At 51.9% G+C, this 20,104-nt stretch overlaps 1 protein-coding gene across 2 annotated transcripts in view; it reads right to left on the reverse strand.

The window, feature by feature from the left end:
* Positions 1–4,338: 4,338 nt before the first annotated feature.
* Positions 4,339–20,104, reverse strand: part of TUNAR (TCL1 upstream neural differentiation-associated RNA) — a 45,145-nt gene continuing 29,379 nt past the window's right edge. For both annotated transcript variants that reach the window (XM_066274089.1, XM_066274090.1), the window contains one exon: positions 4,339–6,774. In XM_066274089.1, the coding sequence (XP_066130186.1) occupies positions 6,589–6,774 (186 nt within the window). In that variant the 3' untranslated portion in view covers positions 4,339–6,588. The remainder of the gene's footprint in view (positions 6,775–20,104) is intronic.

Genomic DNA, 20,104 nt, shown 5'->3' on the forward strand with positions numbered 1-20,104 from the left:
CCATCTGGGCACTCACCTGGGCTTATCCTCAGGGACACGGTTCCCCATGAGAGCGGATCATGCATCTATGCTATTTACTGGTGTAGCCCTGGCCATGTTCCAGCATATAGCAAGGCCTCAATAAGTACTTGTTGAAGGAATAGATGAGTGAGTGAATGAATGATTTGCCTTCAAAAGCTCTTTCCCAAAGGTTTGGCCCTCAGCTTATATATATCCCACACTCTCCTCTTTCTTAGCTTTCTGACATCCTGTTTCCTTTATGGGAATACTATTCCCTCAATCACTTAGATGCTATACCTAGACAAGCTTACTCCTCCTTCAGGTAAGGAGTCAGAGAGTCAGAGAGTTCCTTCCATGGGAAAAATATCTTCTAACTTCCTGGGACCCCATGTTGCCCTTGGCCTTCCTCACCTTTCTATTTTTTCACACTCTGCAGTGTGATTTTCAGCATCCTTGTTTACATTCTCTCCAGGAGATGAGAGTGGGGCGGATGATGGTCCAGATATAGTTGATGACACTGTTCTTTCATTTTTCAGTAACTACAGTGCTCATGACTACTCAGTTGTCACCCCACAGTGTCCAGCCCCCAGCAGGGAGGTGGGATGCTTTGACTATCTGAACAAAATGTTGAGTTGTGCTGTCCCAGGTAGTGAGGTGAGGTGTGCAGACCCTTTATTACCTCACTGGGAAGACATCCATTCATGACTCTTATCTTGTTCTGCAAACGTTTCCCATGATACTCTTCTAGAAATAGTTAGCAAGCATGCCTTTTACAGAGTCTTGTCAGAGCAAATTTACATGTGTTATGTGATCTTGTCACAGCAGTATGTGGCCCTTCTTCTGCATGAGTATACACAGTTTTGTGCAACTTGTTTACAAACAATGGAAAATACTCACAGTCTATTCATTCCATCTGCTGCCCACGAGAGGAAGGAATCATTATATAGTGATGTCAGAGGATCTGCCAGCCCACAAGGGGATCTTCCTGGGGGTGTCCCAGGACAGAAGTCCTGCCTTTAGGAAGGTGGAGGTCACAGGGTCTTCCAGAAGAGCTCTCTCAAAAGAGGAATCAGAAATTTGGTCTCTACCAATGCGTGGCATGATCATAGCCAGTCTGGGCTCCTGATAGCTACTAGGAAAGTGCTTAGAGGGGCAATGGAGTCATTCTGTGTAAGAATAATGGAACGAGGGAATGGGTCAGCGGACTGGTGTTTTGCAGGCAGCTGATGGGAAAAGGGAGCCTTACAACTCAATGTGGGTGATGGAAACATTCAAAGGAAAGTGAGCTGAGGCCCTGGTGCTTAGTGGAGAGAGAGAGGGAAGAAGGGAGGGAGGGAGGGAAAGAGGGAGAGAGGGAAGGAAGGAGAAGGGGAAATGTGGGAGAGAAAGAGAGACAGACTACAAGATTTCCTCTGATCTTGCCATCCAGAGAGAGCTCACTTGTTCCCCCAGGCTTTCTGTTGGGAGCTGTGCCTGCATGGTCTCATTTGACTTTCACAGTGACCTGGATGCACACATTACTGTCAGCTTTTTGTAGTTGAGAACACCCAGGCGAAAGAGACGTGTGTTTTCTCCGAGACCATCACCTCTACTGGAGTCCCGGGGTCTCAGAATCAGGTTCCTTCTGGATCAACACTTCCAAGTCTGCCTGACTACCTGCTCCAGGGGCCTCGGAAGGTGTGTTTTTAATAAGCACCCAGGGGGTACCATCACCAGTGTGGTTTGGGAAACGGTGACTTACCTGGGTACTGTCCTCGAAGCTTATTGTAAAAAACAACCCCTCCGACCACTCTAAAGGGTCCTGAGGATGGAAAAAGCAATGCTTTGAATGCTTTAAAGAGCAAAGCCCTTTGGTCCACAGCAAATATGGACCATAACCTAAGGTCCAACAGTAAAAAAAATAGGGAAACACATAATGCTGCACAATTCAAAACACTGAAAACCAAACAGCCTTTCCGAATGCTTTGCCAAAATAGATTCATTGATATGGAAGTGTATTCATGATTGTCAATGAAAAACTATCTGTTCCTAGCATGGACATTATATGAATATTATATTGTGTAAATTATAATATCCAACATGCCGGTTATGGGGAGGTGACTGAATGTCCAGTCGAGGATGGCCATCTAGAATGTCTTTGGATGCAGCAAGTAACAGAATTGAGGGAAGCCGCCCACGATAACAGGTTACGTGGGGACAGTGACCTACAGAAGGTGCCCTGCCTGAAGGCAACAGAATTTTAAAATTCCAAGGAAAATGGTCCCACCAAGCAGATATGCAGGCCACGTGGTTTGTCATGTGCACACTACATATGAATCGTGGTTGCTTCTGGTTGGCGATATTTGAGGATTATTTTTAGTTTTTAAAAATCACATAGATTAAAAACAATTGTAACTCTTTTTTCCTGCTGTGATGATGCGTGTGTGATTTATGAAAAGACAGAATGAAAGAGGAGAAGTCAGTGCTGGGTCAATGGGGCTCTTTTCATTATTGGCCAAAAAAGAAAAGAAAAGGCCTCTGTCTGGGCCTACATGTGACAGAGGGCACCCCCAAAACTGTGCTCTTTGGAGGCAGGGTCCCACCTTCCTGCGGGGGGCGGCGGGGGCGGAGCTCCAGGTTCTGCGCTAAGACACTGGTTCTGCGTAGAAAGCCGGAAGCTCACGGGGGAAGGAGGCCTGCGGTCCCGCCCCCAACAACCACAAACCAGTGAAAAGAACTCAACGGGCTCCTTTTCCCAGACTTCCCCGAAGAGCTCCACACTACCTGGGAGGTCCTGGGACTACAGCGGGGCCTCCTAGTTGGCTGGCTGGTTAAAGCACGACAACACTGTGAGGAAAGGAGCCCCCTGCCTTGTCCACACCTTGTGCACGCCTCTCCGTCTCTGTCGGGTCTGCCTCCCTTGCATTGCACACGACACGCTTCAGGCGTTCTGTCTCCTCCAGGGAACCGCAGACCCCACGGCACTCTTTGTTTGGGGACTTACTTGTCACGCTTAGGTCGCAAAGGTGAAGAGAACAGCGCCTGGAGCCTGGGCCCCACTCCTCACCCTGTGACTTCATGGTCTGGGGCCTTTCCCCAGTCAGCTCGCCCTTCCGGGATGCATGTTCTGCATCAGGTAAGTGGGTAGAAATACCTACCTGATGGGGTGTGGGGCCACTTACAGGTGCCCCGCCACCCCCCATTACAGGCCAAGGAAGCCCACGTTCACAGAGTTGTCGTGACCTGCTCTTGGTCACCCAGATATAAAACACAGAAATCATTTGAGGCCAGGTATTTTCCGGCCATAGCGAGCACGTTGTAGCCCCAAACTACTCGACCTCACTGCCCTGGCCTGCCTGGCCCTCTGCTGCCAGGACCTGGCTCTCTGAGCCTGTTTCCCGGGGCAGAGGTGACATGCACTGACTCCACCATGCTCCCCGGGGCCAGCTGGACTGCGGTCCAGGAGAGGCAGGGGCGTGTGTGTGGGTGGGTGGGGGGGTGCTGTGCACCATGAGACTAAACTAGCCTCGTGGCTCCAGCTGAGCTCAAACCCACAGCCTGGGCCGCGCAAGATGCCAGCGGCACGTGGACCTGTGGCCAGAAGGTCTGATTCCGTGAACGTGGCAGGCAGTTAGCCTTTTTGAGCCTTTCCCCCCATCTTGTAAAGTGGGGATAAGGGTACAGGTCTAGTGAGGTTGTGGCAAAGGCCCCACATGTGAGGTAGTTGCTAGAGTCTCACACATGACGTAGTTGCTAGGGTCCCACACATGAGGTTGTTGCAAAGGTCCCGCACATGAGGCTGCGTAGGCCACGCGGGAAATGCTGGTCCTGGATCCGGGCCTGCTGCCGTTCTGGGCACTGCGATTGTTGCCACAGGGGGCCCAGCCCACGTACTCCGAAGACCCAGGGCCCCTGCAGCCTCTCCCTTCCCCGTCTGCTCAAGATGTCCCTGGACCCTGGGTTTGCCTGGTGTGCGCTCTGGGGCTCTGCTGCGTGACAACGAGATAAGTGGGGTGCGGAGCTGCGGGCAGAGGTGGCTGCCTTGCTCCGTGGCCGCTCACCGGGCAGCTCTCCTTTGGCCCGTGGTCCCGGACAACCCGGGAACTCCTCGGGGGGCTGTTCGGAGGATTGCGAGGCACTTTGTGCCCCTCCATAAATGTCAAATTAGTACATTTGGAGAACCACGGGGGCTTCCTCAAGCTGAATAAAACAGACTCAGTTTAACAGAGTCATGTTCAATTTTTTAATAAAATAAAAAACAGATATAGGCAAAGGAATGAGGCTGATGTTTTAAAATACCACAAAGTTGAAAAAAAAAGACAGTGACGATTTTTTTTCCATTGCACCTTTATTGATCACTCTGTTCACTGCTCAGAATTTCTGTACAGTCTTTCCACAGTCACATGGAACCCGTTAGCTCCTCCCCCTGACATTCCGTTTCATTTCTGACCGGCCTCCTCTTGCCCCTCGTCCTTATTTGTATGAGATTCTGCCAGTGCTGAAGGAGTTCCCGAGTTGTTTATTGCGGGGCGGGGGCGGGGGCGGGGAAGAGAGGTGTGCAGAGGTGGCCTTCAGCAAAGCCATGGGGTTTGTGGGCTGACCCCCGAGGGCCCTTTCCTGGGACGGCCCCAGGCGTCCTCTCTCTCTCTCTTCCCAGAGGCCTCCAGGCCCGCACTGGGCTATGGAAGACAGACAGTGAGTCACCACGAGGAACCACGTGATCCCAGGGAAGTTTCCTGGCCTCTCCGAGCCCTCCTTCCCTCGTCTGCAATGTGGGGAAAAAACTCCCTCTCTCACGATTACTGTGAGAATTCCATGTCTTGAAGTGGAGACTCCGAAGTGCCTGGCACGCAGCACACCCTACATGCTTGTCAACTTCCTTCCCTTCTGGTGGGGAAGACATCTGAATTTCTGTCACAACCGGGTACTCAAGGGCATTTGCTTTATAAAGAGTCTGGTCCCTTATAGGAGAGCCCAAGAAATGACTCTCTCTAATGGTGGAATTTCAGACACCAGACCTAAGTAAGGACAGATCTGGCGGCAGAGACCTCTGGGCATCAATCAAGTCCATCTAGGCACAGGGCAGGGCTGGCGCTGGAATGAGGAATTCTGACCCTCCTTTTAAGACCATGCCACCGCAGCCAAGCAGAGGCTCATCTCAGACAGCCTGGGAGCAGGGCAAACTCTTACTTATTTAACCGTCCCTGCCAAGGAGAAAGTAGCTGTATGTGGGTGTAGAGCAGGAACTTTAAAAAGCACAGCAATCCTTTAGGGCGATCATTACCTCCCTTCTAGTGCCCCTGAAAAGTCACCTATCCCACGGGTGTCCTCACAGCCTGGACTGAGCTCTCATGGTGGGGCGTCCATGTGTCACGGACGCCCCACCTACTTAGAAAAGGATCCCAGGTGGCTCACGTAGGAAGGGACTATGCACCTAATGCTGAGCTCCTCCCCTCGTCCTGTCCATCTTTCAAGGGCACACGGCCACTAAACTCAAAACCTGATCAACGAATGGTCACAAGAATGAAGTAAGAACGCCGTCGGTGAGCTGACCCGCCACACGCAGCCGCCCTCCTCCTCAGAGCTTGCCCTTGGCAATTTTTTAAGCTGATCTATCACTCAGCCTTTGTTCATGCATAATTCTCAGTAAGGGTACAGTGCATCCAAGGTCCACATGCCCACGATCATTTTATAACTCTGGCGGAACGACACGGAGCCGCTCCACGGACAATCTCAAGACATGCACCGACCAAGACCACAGCTCATATGACAGAAAAATGTCCTCCAGACCAAAGAGAGAGAGAGAGAGAGAGAGAGAGGGAAAGAGAGAGAAGGTCAAAGATTCAAGAACCGAGAAACAGGACTAGAATGACTACGCCACGGGGCGTCTGTGCTCGAGGGGGGCGAAGCAGAGAAAACCGAGGAGAGCTTGGCGAATCCGGGAGCGCCTCTCCAAACATGGGCTTCATGCTAAAAAATAGAGCACATTTATTAAAAATATATATTTATAAACCTGGATAAGAACAGATACACACGTCAAGCCAATGAGAGGGGGGAAAAAAAGAAGAAAGAAAAAGAAGTTATCTCCCCTGTATCAAACAGACACTTCGGATGAATGGGATGCCTGTCAGCTGCCCCTGTGGCTTTTCATACTCAACAGCAGCTCGTCAAGCCGAGATGAGACGCAGGTCGCGGGAGACACACCGGCGAGCCGCGTCCACCCGCCCCGTTCCTCCTTCCCAACGTCTGCGTGGCATCTCGTCAGCGACCTGAGGCTCTGAGTTTCTGCACCCATCCGCCCCCGGACAGCTCGGGAGGCTGGTCTTCCAAACACTCCTCCGGGCCCCCTGCCAGAGGCGCTGAGTTCCTTGCCGTGTGAGTGAGTTGTGTTGGATTCATTGTGCTTTAAGTGTCTGCCCCTGGCAGCAGGGTCGGTTGGTTTTTATGACCTTTGATAAAGTTCGAAGGTGCATTGGATCCACTGGGGTGTGTAGGTCAAGCCCGCTTTGCCTGCGCGACGTCAGGTCACTGGCTCGTCGGCACACGGGACTCCCGCCTCTCCTCTCGGCCACCCCGAGGCGTCGGGGGACCGGGGGACCCTCGCGCTGTTCACAGCGTGGTGTATATGTATACGAATATGATCACGACCAGGTTCAAGATGGTCCCGATAATCCCCAGCATTGCCAAGACGCTCTCCTCCTTGCTCTCTCTCTCTTGGCCTCCTCTGTCTTCATCATTTCCACTCGTGATTACCATCTTGGTTGCAAATGTCTTTATCTTCCTCCCCAGGCTAACCTGTAATCGGAAGGAGGCAGTGTCAAGGTTATCGTTCATAAGCGCCCTGTCCCTAGCCAGGCAGATCTGGTGGGGTGGTGATGTCATGCGGGAGGGAGGGAGGGCAGATGGTGGGTGGGTGCGAAAAATCACCCATGGATCTAATCTCGAGACACATTGCTCTTGGCTGTAGAGAAAGAGCAGAACATGGCGTGTCAATGTCAAGGATGAATGTCCCGACTTTGGTATAAAGAGATTAGCCCGGGAGTCTAGCCTGAGTGCCACCCACTCTATTGAGCTTGTTTATCTCTCTTCCTTGAAGCGGAAATGAAGACAGCTGCACGGCAGTCAAGCTAGAACATGTGAGCTCTCCCAGGGCAGTGGGAATTTTGGACGCATCATGTATCGGGTCACACCAGGGAATGTGCTGTCCTGCATAGGCATGAAGTGTGGAAGAGGGCGTCACCATTGCACCCGTCTGAGCATGGATTGCAATACAGGTGGGGGGGATGGGACCCATGGAGGCAATTTACTGAGACCTGGGAGGACAGTAAGGGTAGAGGAGGATACCATAATCTGTAGCAAGAGTATACACTGATACAATCATTCTGGAAAATTCCTTGGTATTACCTGGAAAAGTGAAGAATATTCTCTACCACTAGGTGGGGCACCTGCTCTCCTAGGTGTATACTCTAGAGCAGGGGTCCCCAAACTACGGCCTGTGGGCCGCATGCGGCCCACTGAGGCCATTTATCCGGCCCCCACCGCACTTCCAGAAGAGGCACCTCTTTCATTGGTGGTCAGTGAGAGGAGCATAGTTCCCATTGAAATACTGGTCAGTTTGTTGATTTAAATTTACTTGTTCTTTATTTTAAATATTGTATTTGTTCCCGTTTTGTTTTTTTACTTTAAAATAAGATATGTGCAGTGTGCATAGGGACTTGTTCATAGTTTTTTTTATAGTCTGGCCCTCCAATGGTCTGAGGGACAGTGAACTGGCCCCCTGTGTAAAAAGTTTGGGGACCCCTGCTCTAGAGAAATCCTGCACCTGCAGGCACCTGGAGACATGAACAGGAATGGTCCTACGAGCTCTGTTCATGATAGCAAAGGACAAGAAGCTATTCACACATGCACCAGGAGCCGGACTGATGGACATGTGGTGGTCTGAACAATGGACACTCCCATACTGTGGAATACTCTATAGCAGTGACGTGAGTGGACAGTTTTACTGCGGAGGGGCATTTGCTTTGCTTCCAGTTTGAGGCCATTATCCTGCTATGACCACACTTGTCCATGTCTGTTGCCAAACATACGTATATGTATGGCCCCCTGAGTTTTATATGACGTATTAAAACATACAGCAAAGCTGAAAACATTTTACAGTGAGCCCCCACACAGTCACAGTCAACCTCTAAATCCCACAGTTAACGTGTTCAATGTTAACTACACTTGCCTGATCAGATCACTCTCCATGCGTCTATCCCTCCGTCTTCTGTTTTGGGTGCATTTCAAAGTAAACTGCAAATGTTACTACTTCCCCTTAAATGTTGCAGTGTGCACACATTGTCTGGAGTTCTATATTTGTTTGCATTTTTTTTCTTTTGAAGTACAATGTATTTGGGTGCAATTTCCTACTGTCTACATCCTTCCAGGACAGAAACTGCCAGGGTGTAGGGTGTGCACGTGTTCAAGCTTTAGTAGATGCTGCCAAATAGTTTTTTGAAGTGGCTGTATCGGCTTCCCTGTTTGTGAGTGCTCAACCGACTCCCTCTTTTATTTTGGTGACTCCATAGCTTAGTATGTGCATGAACTCATAAATAGGAGTATGAACTGTAGAAATCCACCCCCTTCTCTGCTCTGCGCAGAGGTCTCTCCAAGCACCAGTTAGCTCTCTGTTGTTTCTTGTTTTCTCTCTTTAGCTAGTCTTCAAGCCCTGAGAGGGTCAGCCTTTGAATTCCCACTTCCTAGCATGGTCTCCAGCATGGGCCAGGTGCTTGGGGAAGGTATGCTGAAGAACAAATGGACTGCAGAGCGATCTGGCATCTCCCGGGCTCTGCAGGGCCGGGGAACAGATTGCCAGGGTCGGTCTAAAGAGATGCAATTACTGCTGCCCTTAAAAACCAAAGATGCTATCATCCGTCACTCAAGCGAAACAGAGCGCCTGTCAGGGAGGCAGCTTGGTTTCAAGGCTTAATGAGCCTCTCGCCTGAGTTAACCCGAGCTAACTCTGACTCAGGAGGCCACGAGAGGGAATAAGCAGGTCGACAGTGTTGGCTTTCCGGGGACTCCGCGACAAACTGAAGGGCCCAGCAGAGGACTTTGTGGACTCACCAATGAGTGGTGTGGCAATAATAATGCATTTCTAAAGTGCTTGAGTCAACTTGAGTTTCCCCCTAGAAACATGCCAGCAGCTGAAATTGCAAGAGAGCTACCGAGGGCGTCCTAGGAGAGACGGGGTTGACACATGGCTGTCTTTGAAGACAGTGGTCTGGCCAGGGTGTGGAGGATGAGGAGTAGCGGGAGCAGGAAAGAGGCTGGGAGATTAACATGCAAACCAGAGTAGTGATAGAAACAGGAGGGGAAAACAGAACCAAAATAAACTGACCAAGCAGAAGCCAGGCGGGCAATGTCAAGTGTAAAGCCCGTTGCTCAGGTGTACTCCATTCACTCACTCCTCCCCTTGCTCCTTCCGGCCAGGGGCTGGGTGGAGGGAGCAGTGGGGGCTGACCACGAATGGCAAAGGTGATACAAATTGTTCTAAATTTAGATTTCCGTGATGGTTGGACAACTCACTGAATATACTTAAGCCATTGCATTGTGCACTTTAAATAAGTGATTTGTGTGGTATGGAGATTGTATCTCATTAAAGACACTTACTTAAAAAAAAAGACAGCTTTTGCAATAGTGTCTGAAATATAAAGTAAAATAAATCTAATGAAAGTGTGCAAAACCTTTCAAAAGAATATTGGAAAACTACTAAACAGACATAAAAGTAGACCTGCATAAAAAGGGAGATATACCATCTTCATGGAGTGCAAGATTCAGTATCCTAAGCAACATCCATGCTTCCTAAAGTGATCTACAGACTCACTGCAATTCCAGTCACAGTTTATATAGGTTGATGCTAAAATGTGTCCTGGGAGAGGGGTCAAATACATGGTGACAGAAGGGGACTAGACCTTGGCAAGTGAGCAGACAATGCAATATGCAGATGATGTATTATATATACTTGACACTTAATGTAATGTTATTAACCATTACTTCATTAAATTTAATTTAAAAAACCAATAAAGATAAAAATAAAATGTATATCAAAGTGCAAAGGAATAATATTGGCCAAGATATTTACTAAACAAGAACAAGGTAAGGGGACTTGCCTTATCAGACATCAAGAACTATTATACAGCTTTAGTAATAAAACCTTAGACAACTAGGCCACAATTGCATATGCAGAGCTACACATGTGTGGGCACTGACCATCAGTGTGGGGGGGGATGGGCTGTTGGATAAATAGTGCTGAAATAACTGGGCCCACAGGGAGAAATAAATGAAACCCAATCCTCATTTCATCAATTCCTGATGGACTATAGAAAACAGTGGAAGGGAAAACTTAAGAACTTTTAGAGGACAATATAAGTGAATATCTTGATCATGTTGGGTTAGATATCTTAATAAGATAGGAAAGCTCAAGCCATAAGGGAAAATATGAATAATGTCAATAATATTAAATTGATACCTCTTTGTATAAAAAAATAAATAAAAATAGGACAGAAGTTGGGAGATAGTTACACTACACATACACATACACACACATACACGCACACACGCACACACACACACAATATGTATCATATGATCACATAAGTACCAAGTCAATAAGAAAATAAACTCCCAGTAAGAAACTGGGCAATGACTACGACCATGAACTTTTCAAACGAGTAAATAACCACAAAGAAGGGAAACCTCAGTCATCAGAGAAAAAACGTGTGTTGGATTGGCAGGAGCTAAAGATTCTATAAAAACCAGCCGAGGGGACCTGAAGATGGCAGCGGAGTAGGCAGACGCACAGACTCCCAGCTCACACCACCGAACTGGATTATAAACTAATTTATGATCCATCAGCGTGAAAAACCAGCCGTCACTGACAGAGCCTGAGCAGCAACGGGGGCGCAGGCACCAGTGGAAGGACTACAGCTTTGGTCCCTGGCGCTTGGGAAAACAGGACGACATCCTCTGGTAAAGCTGAGCACACACTCAGACGCTGGTGACCAGCCGCACACCTCGGGCTACACGCCCTAACGACCCCTGCCCCTCCCCGCGGGCTAAGTAAGCACGGTCACGGACCACAGTGTCGGTATTAGCAGCCTGCCTGGAGCTGTCCTGATGTCCGTCCACGGCAGCCGGGGTCTGCTGTCACATGTCCAGACACTGGGATTACAGATGGTGGCGGAGGGACGGAAACCTTCCACAGGCGTGTGTAAACCGTGACTACAGCCCGGAGTAAAGAGCGTCTGGCAGAAGACTGCGTCCCATGACCTTTAGAGATAGAAATGGGATAAGAGGACCAAGGAAAGCAAGAGGATAATAAACCCAGAAGCCAGGGGGGCGGCTGCAACAGAGCACAGAGGGGAGGTGGGTGAGATCGGGGAGGGGTGCTCAGGGAACCCCTGAAACACGGAAAGAATTTCCGGGGCTGGGTAGTGGGTGCACCGGTGCTTGTTCTTTGTACGTTACTAGTTTTCTAAATAGGCTTCTGTTATCTACCCAATAATCAATGAACTAATTAATGCACTAATTAACTCACTATTGCAGCGGGTGGTTTCCTTTGCTAGGCAGGAGGTTTTGTGTCCCAGCGCCCATGCCCTTTTTTATTCTGGTATCAGTGTCTTCACTTCCTCTGAAAACTACCCTGCCCGATGGATGCTGTCAATCAAGGCGCCAAGGGGGTGGGGTCTGGGTCTGGGCTGAGTCCCTCAGAAGCTCTCTCCGGAGCTCAGTCTCAGGGGGGGGGGAAACGCTGCTGATTCATCCTGGCTGTGGTGCTGAGGTGAGATTAGCAGCCACCACCTGGATGTCTAGAGCCAGACGGACTTCTGCCTTTTTTAAAGTTCAGGTCACCATTTCCTTCTACCCCATGAACGACCTCCTATCCCTGCAAAAACAGTGTGTTTTGCTGAAGGCAGTCGAAACCTATATCTTGTCAATACCTGCCCCTTGTAAGCAAAGAGCCTTGACTCAAACAGAAGGGATGGCCAAGATTATTTTGTTTGCTTCTGCATTCGACCTTTGACTTCCCCCAGCAGAGCTCCACCAGCAACCCATCAGACCCCTGGATACCTTCCGTCACTCTGGCCTTACCCCGTCAGGAGAGCTGATTCTACCTGCAAGCAGCTGAGTCAGGGAACGTCTTTGTTGTCAAACAAATTATCCTCACCGTAGCTGGCACCCACTGCAACCACTTCTATTACCAGGAGCTAAACAAGCCTTCCTCATCTTCTCCAGGCAACAGTTCGGTTGTTGGAAAAATTGATATTCAGGGGAAGAAATGGCAACGCTGGCCTCTGATACACCTGGGATCCAGTCTTGGCCCTGTGGTTTACCAGCCGTGTGCTTGGGCAAACAACTTTATATCCCTGAGTCTCAGTTTCCTCATCTGTAAAGTGGGAGTGATACTTCACTGGTAGGATTAAAAGTAATGATTGTACATTTTCTACCTCCATGACTTGGAGTTACTATGATTAAATGATGATGATGAAGATGATGATGATGATGACAACGACGATTAAGAATCATTTTTGAGGCCCCATGAGCTCACTTTTCTCCAGCTAAGCACCCCCTGGTCCCTACTTGTCCGCATAACCCGACCTAATCAGGATCCCACTCCTAAAATGCCCCTCTTGAAGTCACAGTTTGCATAAGGAAGCCATTACTCCAAGAAAGTCTTCCCCTGCCTAAAGGGGGCAGGGCTGTCCCCTTCCCTGTACTGACACAGCAGCCATCAGTGCTGCAAAGAACCACACCAGCTTTGGAGCCGCCGACCGTGCTGTGGACTCATGATGCTGCAAGGCCATCTGGCTCCCTTCCGGTGGGGCGAAGGGGGTGTTTCGGACCCAAGGACAGGACTGTGTGCTTGGAATGAATCAGCTGGTTGACGTCTATGCACACCCAGCTTCAAATAACCCACCACCTGAGTGCGCACACCTTCCACTCTGCAGATGACCCGCCGCCTGAGTACACACCTTCCACTCTGCAGGTGACCCACCACCTGAGTACACACCTTCCACTCTGCAGATGACCCACCACCTGAGTGCGCACACCTTCCACTCTGCAGATGACCCACCACCTGAGTGCGCACACCTTCCACTCTGCAGGTGACCCACCACCTGAGTGCGCACACCTTCCACTCTGCAGATGACCCACCACCTGAGTGCGCACACCTTCCACTCTGCAGGTGACCCACCACCTGAGTGCGCACACCTTCCACTCTGCAGGTGACCCACCACCTGAGTGCGCACACCTCCCACTCTGCAGATGACCCACCACCTGAGTGCGCACACCTCCCACTCTGCAGGTGACCCGCTACCTGAGTGTGCACGCCTTCCACTCTGCAGGTGACCCGCCACCTGAGTGTGCACGCCTTCCACTCTGCAGGTGACCCGCCACCTGAGTGCGCACACCTCCCACTCTGCAGATGACCCGCCACCTGAGTGTGCACGCCTTCCACTCTGCAGGTGACCCGCCACCTGAGTGTGCACGCCTTCCACTCTGCAGGTGACCCGCCACCTGAGTGCGCACCTTCCACTCTGCAGGTGACCCGCCACCTGAGTGCGCACACCTCCCACTCTGCAGATGACCCGCCACCTGAGTGTGCACACCTCCCACTCTGCAGGTGACCCGCCACCTGAGTGTGCACACCTTCCACTCTGCAGGTGACCCGCCACCTGAGTACACACCTCCCACTCTGCAGGTGACCCGCCACCTGAGTGCGCACACCTCCCACTCTGCAGATGACCCGCCACCTGAGTGTGCACACCTCCCACTCTGCAGGTGACCCGCCACCTGAGTGCGCACACCTCCCACTCTGCAGATGACCCGCCACCTGAGTGTGCACGCCTTCCACTCTGCAGGTGACCCGCCACCTGAGTGTGCACGCCTTCCACTCTGCAGGTGACCCGCCACCTGAGTGCGCACCTTCCACTCTGCAGGTGACCCACCACCTGAGTGTGCACGCCTCCCACTCTGCAGATGACCCGCCACCTGAGTACACACCTTCCACTCCGCAGGTGACCCGCCACCTGAGTATACACCTTCCACTCCTCAGATGACCCGCCACCTGAGTACACACCTCCCACTCTGCAGGTGACCCGCCACCTGAGTACACACCTTCCACTCTGCAGGTGACCCGTCACCTGAGTATACACCTTCCACTCTGCAGGTGACCCGCCACCTGAGTACACACCTTCCACTCTGCAGGTGACCCGCCACCTGAGTGCGCACACCTTCCACTCTGCAGGTGACCCGCCACCTGAGTGCGCACACCTTCCACTCTGCAGGTGACCCGCCACCTGAGTATACACCTTCCACTCTGCAGGTGACCCGCCACCTGAGTACACACCTTCCACTCTGCAGGTGACCCGCCACCTGAGTGTGCACGCCTTCCACTCTGCAGATGACCCGCCACCTGAGTGCGCACGCCTTCCACTCTGCAGGTGACCCGCCACCTGGGTGCGCACACCTCCCACTCTGCAGATGACCCGCCACCTGGGTGCGCACACCTCCCACTCTGCAGGTGACCCACCACCTGAGTGTGCACGCCTTCCACTCTGCAGATGACCCGCCACCTGAGTATACACCTTCCACTCTGCAGGTAACCCGCCACCTGAGTACACACCTTCCACTCTGCAGGTGACCCGCCACCTGAGTGCGCACGCCTTCCACTCTGCAGATGACCCGCCACCTGAGTGCGCACGCCTTCCACTCTGCAGGTGACCCGCCACCTGAGCGCGCACGCCTTCCACTCTGCAGTCTAGGTGACCCACTTCCCAATTTTTGACCAGCTCTCCAGGTTGGCTCGTTAACTGGCACCCTCCCAACATTGCCATTCTGTTGCTTGCCTTTTCCTCCAGCCCATGCTCCTCTGTCATTTCTACAAGGGGCCACCAAGGCCAGCTCTGCCAGACCAGTGACCCTGCCATAGAAGAACATGGATGAGAGGTGCCTGTTCTTGGGGACTCCCTCCGGGTCCTGGTGCCCGCTGCCCCTCTGTTCGCTTGCCAAGACCCTCTTTATTACTCCTCTACCCCAATCCCTCCAAGCCTCCAAAAGTCAGAGATCTCCCTTCAACAAGCACCCGGAGATCGATAATAAACAGGGGGTGGAAAAATTCAGGGGACCACGGCCCACCGAAGCGCGGCACGCAGTTAAGGATTATGACAACAAAGTGACGTAAAGGAAGATGCCCACTCTATGATAAGAGCAGAAAACACAGGGTATAAAATTCAGGTCCACTTAGGGTTGCAAAGACTATTTTTAAGGCCTCACTTGTTCAGGAATAGAACGTGCCTGGGGAAGAATTTTCTGCAATGTAGTTGGTCATGTTATTCTACTTTTATCACGTTCAAAACACACGCATGAGGACGCAGAACTAAGAAGACTCCAAGCACTTCTGTTTGCTGAACATCTTGGAAGCCTCAGTGCCCGAGGGGTGAGAACAGAGCCTGCGATGCCCGGTGTGCGGGGAGATGTCTCCGTCTCAGTCTCTCTGACGGCGGGGCTGGGACTCAAGGTAGAAAGGGGTCACCGCTGTGTGTGAGTGACAAGTGGTAAAGGTGTGACAAAGTCTCTGGAACACAGTGGGGATGTTCAGGCTGAGGGAGGTGGGCTTCGGTGTCAGACTCGTTTTTTAAAACAATGCCCGTCTGGGAGCGAAGCCTGGGCCCCCCGATGTGCCGAAAGGTCGCACACATTCAGGACAAGGCGGAGGGACTGGTTTGCCGGAATTCTTTCCGCTGCCCTCTCTGGGGCAGTTGTCTCAGGCTCAACTGTCCTTCCAGGTGTTTCTCCGTCTGGAGAACTCTTCCACAGTTGGAGGCGAGGAAGAGTCACAAGGATGGAAATTCAGAAATGCCAGGTGACAGATGGAATGCATGGTGTCGGAGAATCAGCTTCTCCCGGGAGACGGCGGTCCCCTAAAACACAGCATTCCCTAGAGGCCCTGCGTGGGGCCCAGGCTCCCAGTGAACACGCCCTGAGCGCCCACTCTGAGCTGCGCCCCACGCTCAGCATGGAGAGGACAGGCCTGTAGTCCTCAAGGACCTCATGGCCCAATAAAGGACAAACCCAAACAGATGCTATGGTGATGTGAGCCCAGGGCATTGTGGGAGTCCCCTCCTGCCCAGGAGGCCAGGTAGGGAACTCTCCCTGGAAGACGGGGGAGGGGAGGAGTGTAGCTGAGACCACAAAGGTTAGCAGGACTAGTGGGGCTGATGGCGGCAGAGGAAGGACACCCGAACGGGGTGCCAGGTGCCAGGCTGCACCAAGCCTGGGCCATGAAGCCACACGGCGGGTGTGGTGAGAGCTGCAGCTACAGAGGGATGAAGAGACAGCGCAGGCATTCACAGAAACCATGCAGAAGAACTTTGCAATTTATTCTTATCTATTTGGTAGATGCAACGGGCACGCAGATGTTCATTTCATATTTATTTTCCCAACGGCACAGACACACTATTTATACTCTTTTATATGCATGAGATACTTCATCATAAATTTTAAAAGCCCATTTAGCTCCTAAAAACTAGACCACAGCAAGTAAAACTTGGTAACTTTCTTGCCAAGATGAATGTTTGCAGCGGGTGGCCTCCAGCTCCCCCCACACCCCACGGGGAGGCCTCTTTCTGCGTGGCAGCCTTGCACCCAGCTGAGGGCCTTGGCAGGGGCTGGGCACGAGTTCTCCATAGGACCAGCTCCTCCACACGTGCCCATGCCCAGCCCAGGTGGCCGCAGAAGGACCCGGCTGTCATTTGGTGACCACTTACAGGAGACGGCAACCAGGACATCTTGCCCAGGAGTTCTAAAGAGCCTCGGAAGAGACAAAACACCGGTGAAGCATCCAGTCTGCCCGACAAAGGCTCACAAGTATTACTTACATCAAGTAGAGCGCTCTCTCCACTTAATCTTTGAGTTGTTGCCGGGTGTAGCTCTGCACAGGACCTGTCACGAGGTGGCCAGTAACTGCTTTTCCAACTACACATGATGGTGACAATAACAGCAGCTGACCAGTAAGTCCAGGGTATGGCCATATACGGTATCGTCACTGGGCTCAAGTAATACTGACTTAGCACCTACTCTGTGACAGACCCTATTCTAGGATGTTGGGCTACAGCAGCAGCGGCACAAAAGTAAGTGCTATTCCCATTTTAGACACAAGGAACAGAGACTCAGAACTACCAGCGAGCACCCACATTGCACCAGGCCCTGTGGTGGGTACTAGGGATAGAGCAGGAATAAAGCCAAGAACCCGTTACAAACTGGGTCCGGATGGCCCGTCTCCCGGCTGCTCGTGCAGGCCAGCACCCGGCTCCAGCCTGAAGCCCCCCACCCCCACCCCCACTGTGCTCTCTGACGGCACGGCATCTGCTCACGCCCTCTTCTTGGTTCGGACTCCTGCAGCTCACCCTCCCAGACTCAGCTCGGTTGGCACCAGCTCCAGGAACACCTTCCTGATGTCAGAGGCCTGCTGCAGACCGTGCCTAAGCATCTTCTCCCTTAGTCTGTCACCATCCCTTTATCTGGGTCCCTCCCCACGAGCCTGTGATCTCCTTCGGAGAGAGGGACGGGCCTGGGTCTGATCCGTCTCCCTGTCCCCCAGACCCTGCCCCTGGCTGGGAGGGCCCGCGGTGCTCAGATCGCTCAGTGGATGCACGCATGCACGAATGAATGGATACAAAGACGAAACTCAAGGGAGCCCGGAGGCCCGGCTTCCAGGTTGGGGGAGGGGGGCGGTGGCAGGCTGCACGTCGCCCTGACCTCGTCTAGAGCCCAGGCGAGCGTGGACCCGGATGCTGAGGTCCAGGGGCCCTGGGGTGATGTGCTCATTTTCTTTCCCACCTTGAAGTCTGATGAAAAGGAGGTTTGGTTTACTGTGTACGAAGCCAGAAAAGTTTAAAGGCCAATATCAAGAGAAAAAAAAGACAGCTCCTTGTACTAACACTTAAGGGAAATTTAATCAGCAGTTCCTCAGCTCAGAAGAGAACATATTTTTGGGTTGTGGGAAAAATGACTTACATCAGTTAGTCTCCCCCCGAGGAGCACCTGCCATCGGGCAGCTCTGTGGCCAGGCTGCTCATGCCACGCAGCGGAGACGAGACGCGGGTCTACGGGACGGTCCTCCCCCCCACCAGCAACGTCACACCCTGCCAGCCTGCTCCTTCTGCTGGTAGACCCGTCCCCAGTTCCACGACCAGCAGAAAGTAGGGAAGGAGCCCGGGACTCTGAAGAGCTGGATTTGGGCTCATGCTTGGCCCCTAATGAGTCATATCCCCTTAAACACATCATCCGCCCTCTCCCGTCCATTCTGTAACTGACTCGGGATGGACGCAGGCCGCCGACGCTCAACGAGAAACACATATGTTCCAACAGCTGAGAGGAGAGCGTACTAGAGGGAAAGTGGGCAACACCTAACAAAACCCTCTGTGCACTTACCCACCAAGCTGGCAGCCCCTCCTCGGGCTGCACCGAGGTCACCGCTAGCCCTGCAGAAATACACATGCACATCTGTTCATTGCAGCAGCATTTTTAAATGCAAAGCTATGCGTTTAGAAATGATGCCTCCACATGCCCAACACAGGAGCGGGGCTGAATAAACTCTAGAGCAGGCACCGTGGAACACTACGCAGCTGTGAAGAAGGAAGGGGGAGAGCAACGGGGACGGGTTTGGAGAGAATTCCAGGACATGCTAATGAATGGAAAGGCAGGGTGTGAAAAGCAACTCAGAGTATGCTACAGTTCACGTAAAGAGGGGGCTTTAAAATACACGATCTACTCATCTGGGCCAAAGACATGTAGGAAGAGTACACTAGAAATGAAAGGGACCGGCTCTCTAGAGGAGGCTCGTGGGGAGAGGCTGGGACCGGAGCGCAGGGACACAGAGCTAGGGACACTGTTCGGTATCTTCAGGTCCAGATCTGACTTAGAAACGTTGTGATGTTTCATATGACTTTCATATAGCCACAAAAAAAAAATGATTAAGACCAACCAAGACAGGAAGGAAACCCTAACTGGAATATAAACAGCAACAGGTGGACCAAACTATGACCAGTCAGTAGCACAAGCACACTGAAGGGGGTGGGGAAGAGCAGACCTAACGGAAGGGATTCGGAAATGGATGTTGACCGGATAGCTGAAGACAAAAGACCAGATAGAAATGTTTCGTCTCCATAATACATGTGCTTGTCACGGGGTCAACTGAGCTCAAGTACTGGTGGTTCATGTTTATTCCCTCCGTGAACTGTGTCCAGTGTGTGTCCTTGGGTGGGAGGAGGGGTTCTTTCTGAACTCCCTGTACCTCAGCTCCGAGCTCTCGCAGATCCGAAGAACCAAGCCAGCTCTCTGAGTACCGAGTCTGGTCGTCCTTCTCAAGGACAGTCCCTCTTGGCTATGCCATCATCTCACTTCCTGGTAGCCGAGTGACCTCGGACACATGGAGAGCAGTCCGCAGCACCCTAGAGTGACTGAGCACTCTCTAGGGACCAGGCAATGTCATGAGCACTTTAGATCCACTGATTATCTTAATTCTCACAACAACCGAACAGGGGGCAATGCCAGCATCACATTTTATAAATGAGCAAAGAGGGGTCGAGTGAGAAGAAGGGACGTCTCCTGGCAGGGGCTACAGCTGGTGGGGGTACGAGAGACAGGATGCAGACCCACACACACGGCCCCGAGCCCATGCTCCCCAGCGTCCCTTACAGGGCTTCCTGGCAAGCTGCCACCAGCCTCCCTCCCTTCTCTCCTCCCCGAGCCTCAGTGTCCCTGTCCACGGGGGACAGCACCACCGGAGAGCTGCTGTCAGGATGAAGTAGCTCACATCCCTCTCCCCCCTCCTCTCCACTCTTTATGGCTCAAAGGTGCAAGTAACGAACACTTACTGAGAAATGCACCTTTCTTTTACTCACCTCCCTCAACATGGAAAAAGGATAATCCTTTTAAAGGAAATCTACCTTGAAGACCTTGATCAGACCAGAAACAGAAGACACTGAAGTGAGTGCAAAGGAACATAGATCTCTTCCTGTTGGCAATATGAAGGCACCGGTCTCCATTCTTGCCCCCATGGTCCATGGTGAGAGGTCTGACT

Source organism: Saccopteryx bilineata, chromosome 4 (assembly GCF_036850765.1).
Source record: "Saccopteryx bilineata isolate mSacBil1 chromosome 4, mSacBil1_pri_phased_curated, whole genome shotgun sequence".
NCBI classification, from domain to species: Eukaryota; Metazoa; Chordata; class Mammalia; order Chiroptera; family Emballonuridae; genus Saccopteryx; species Saccopteryx bilineata.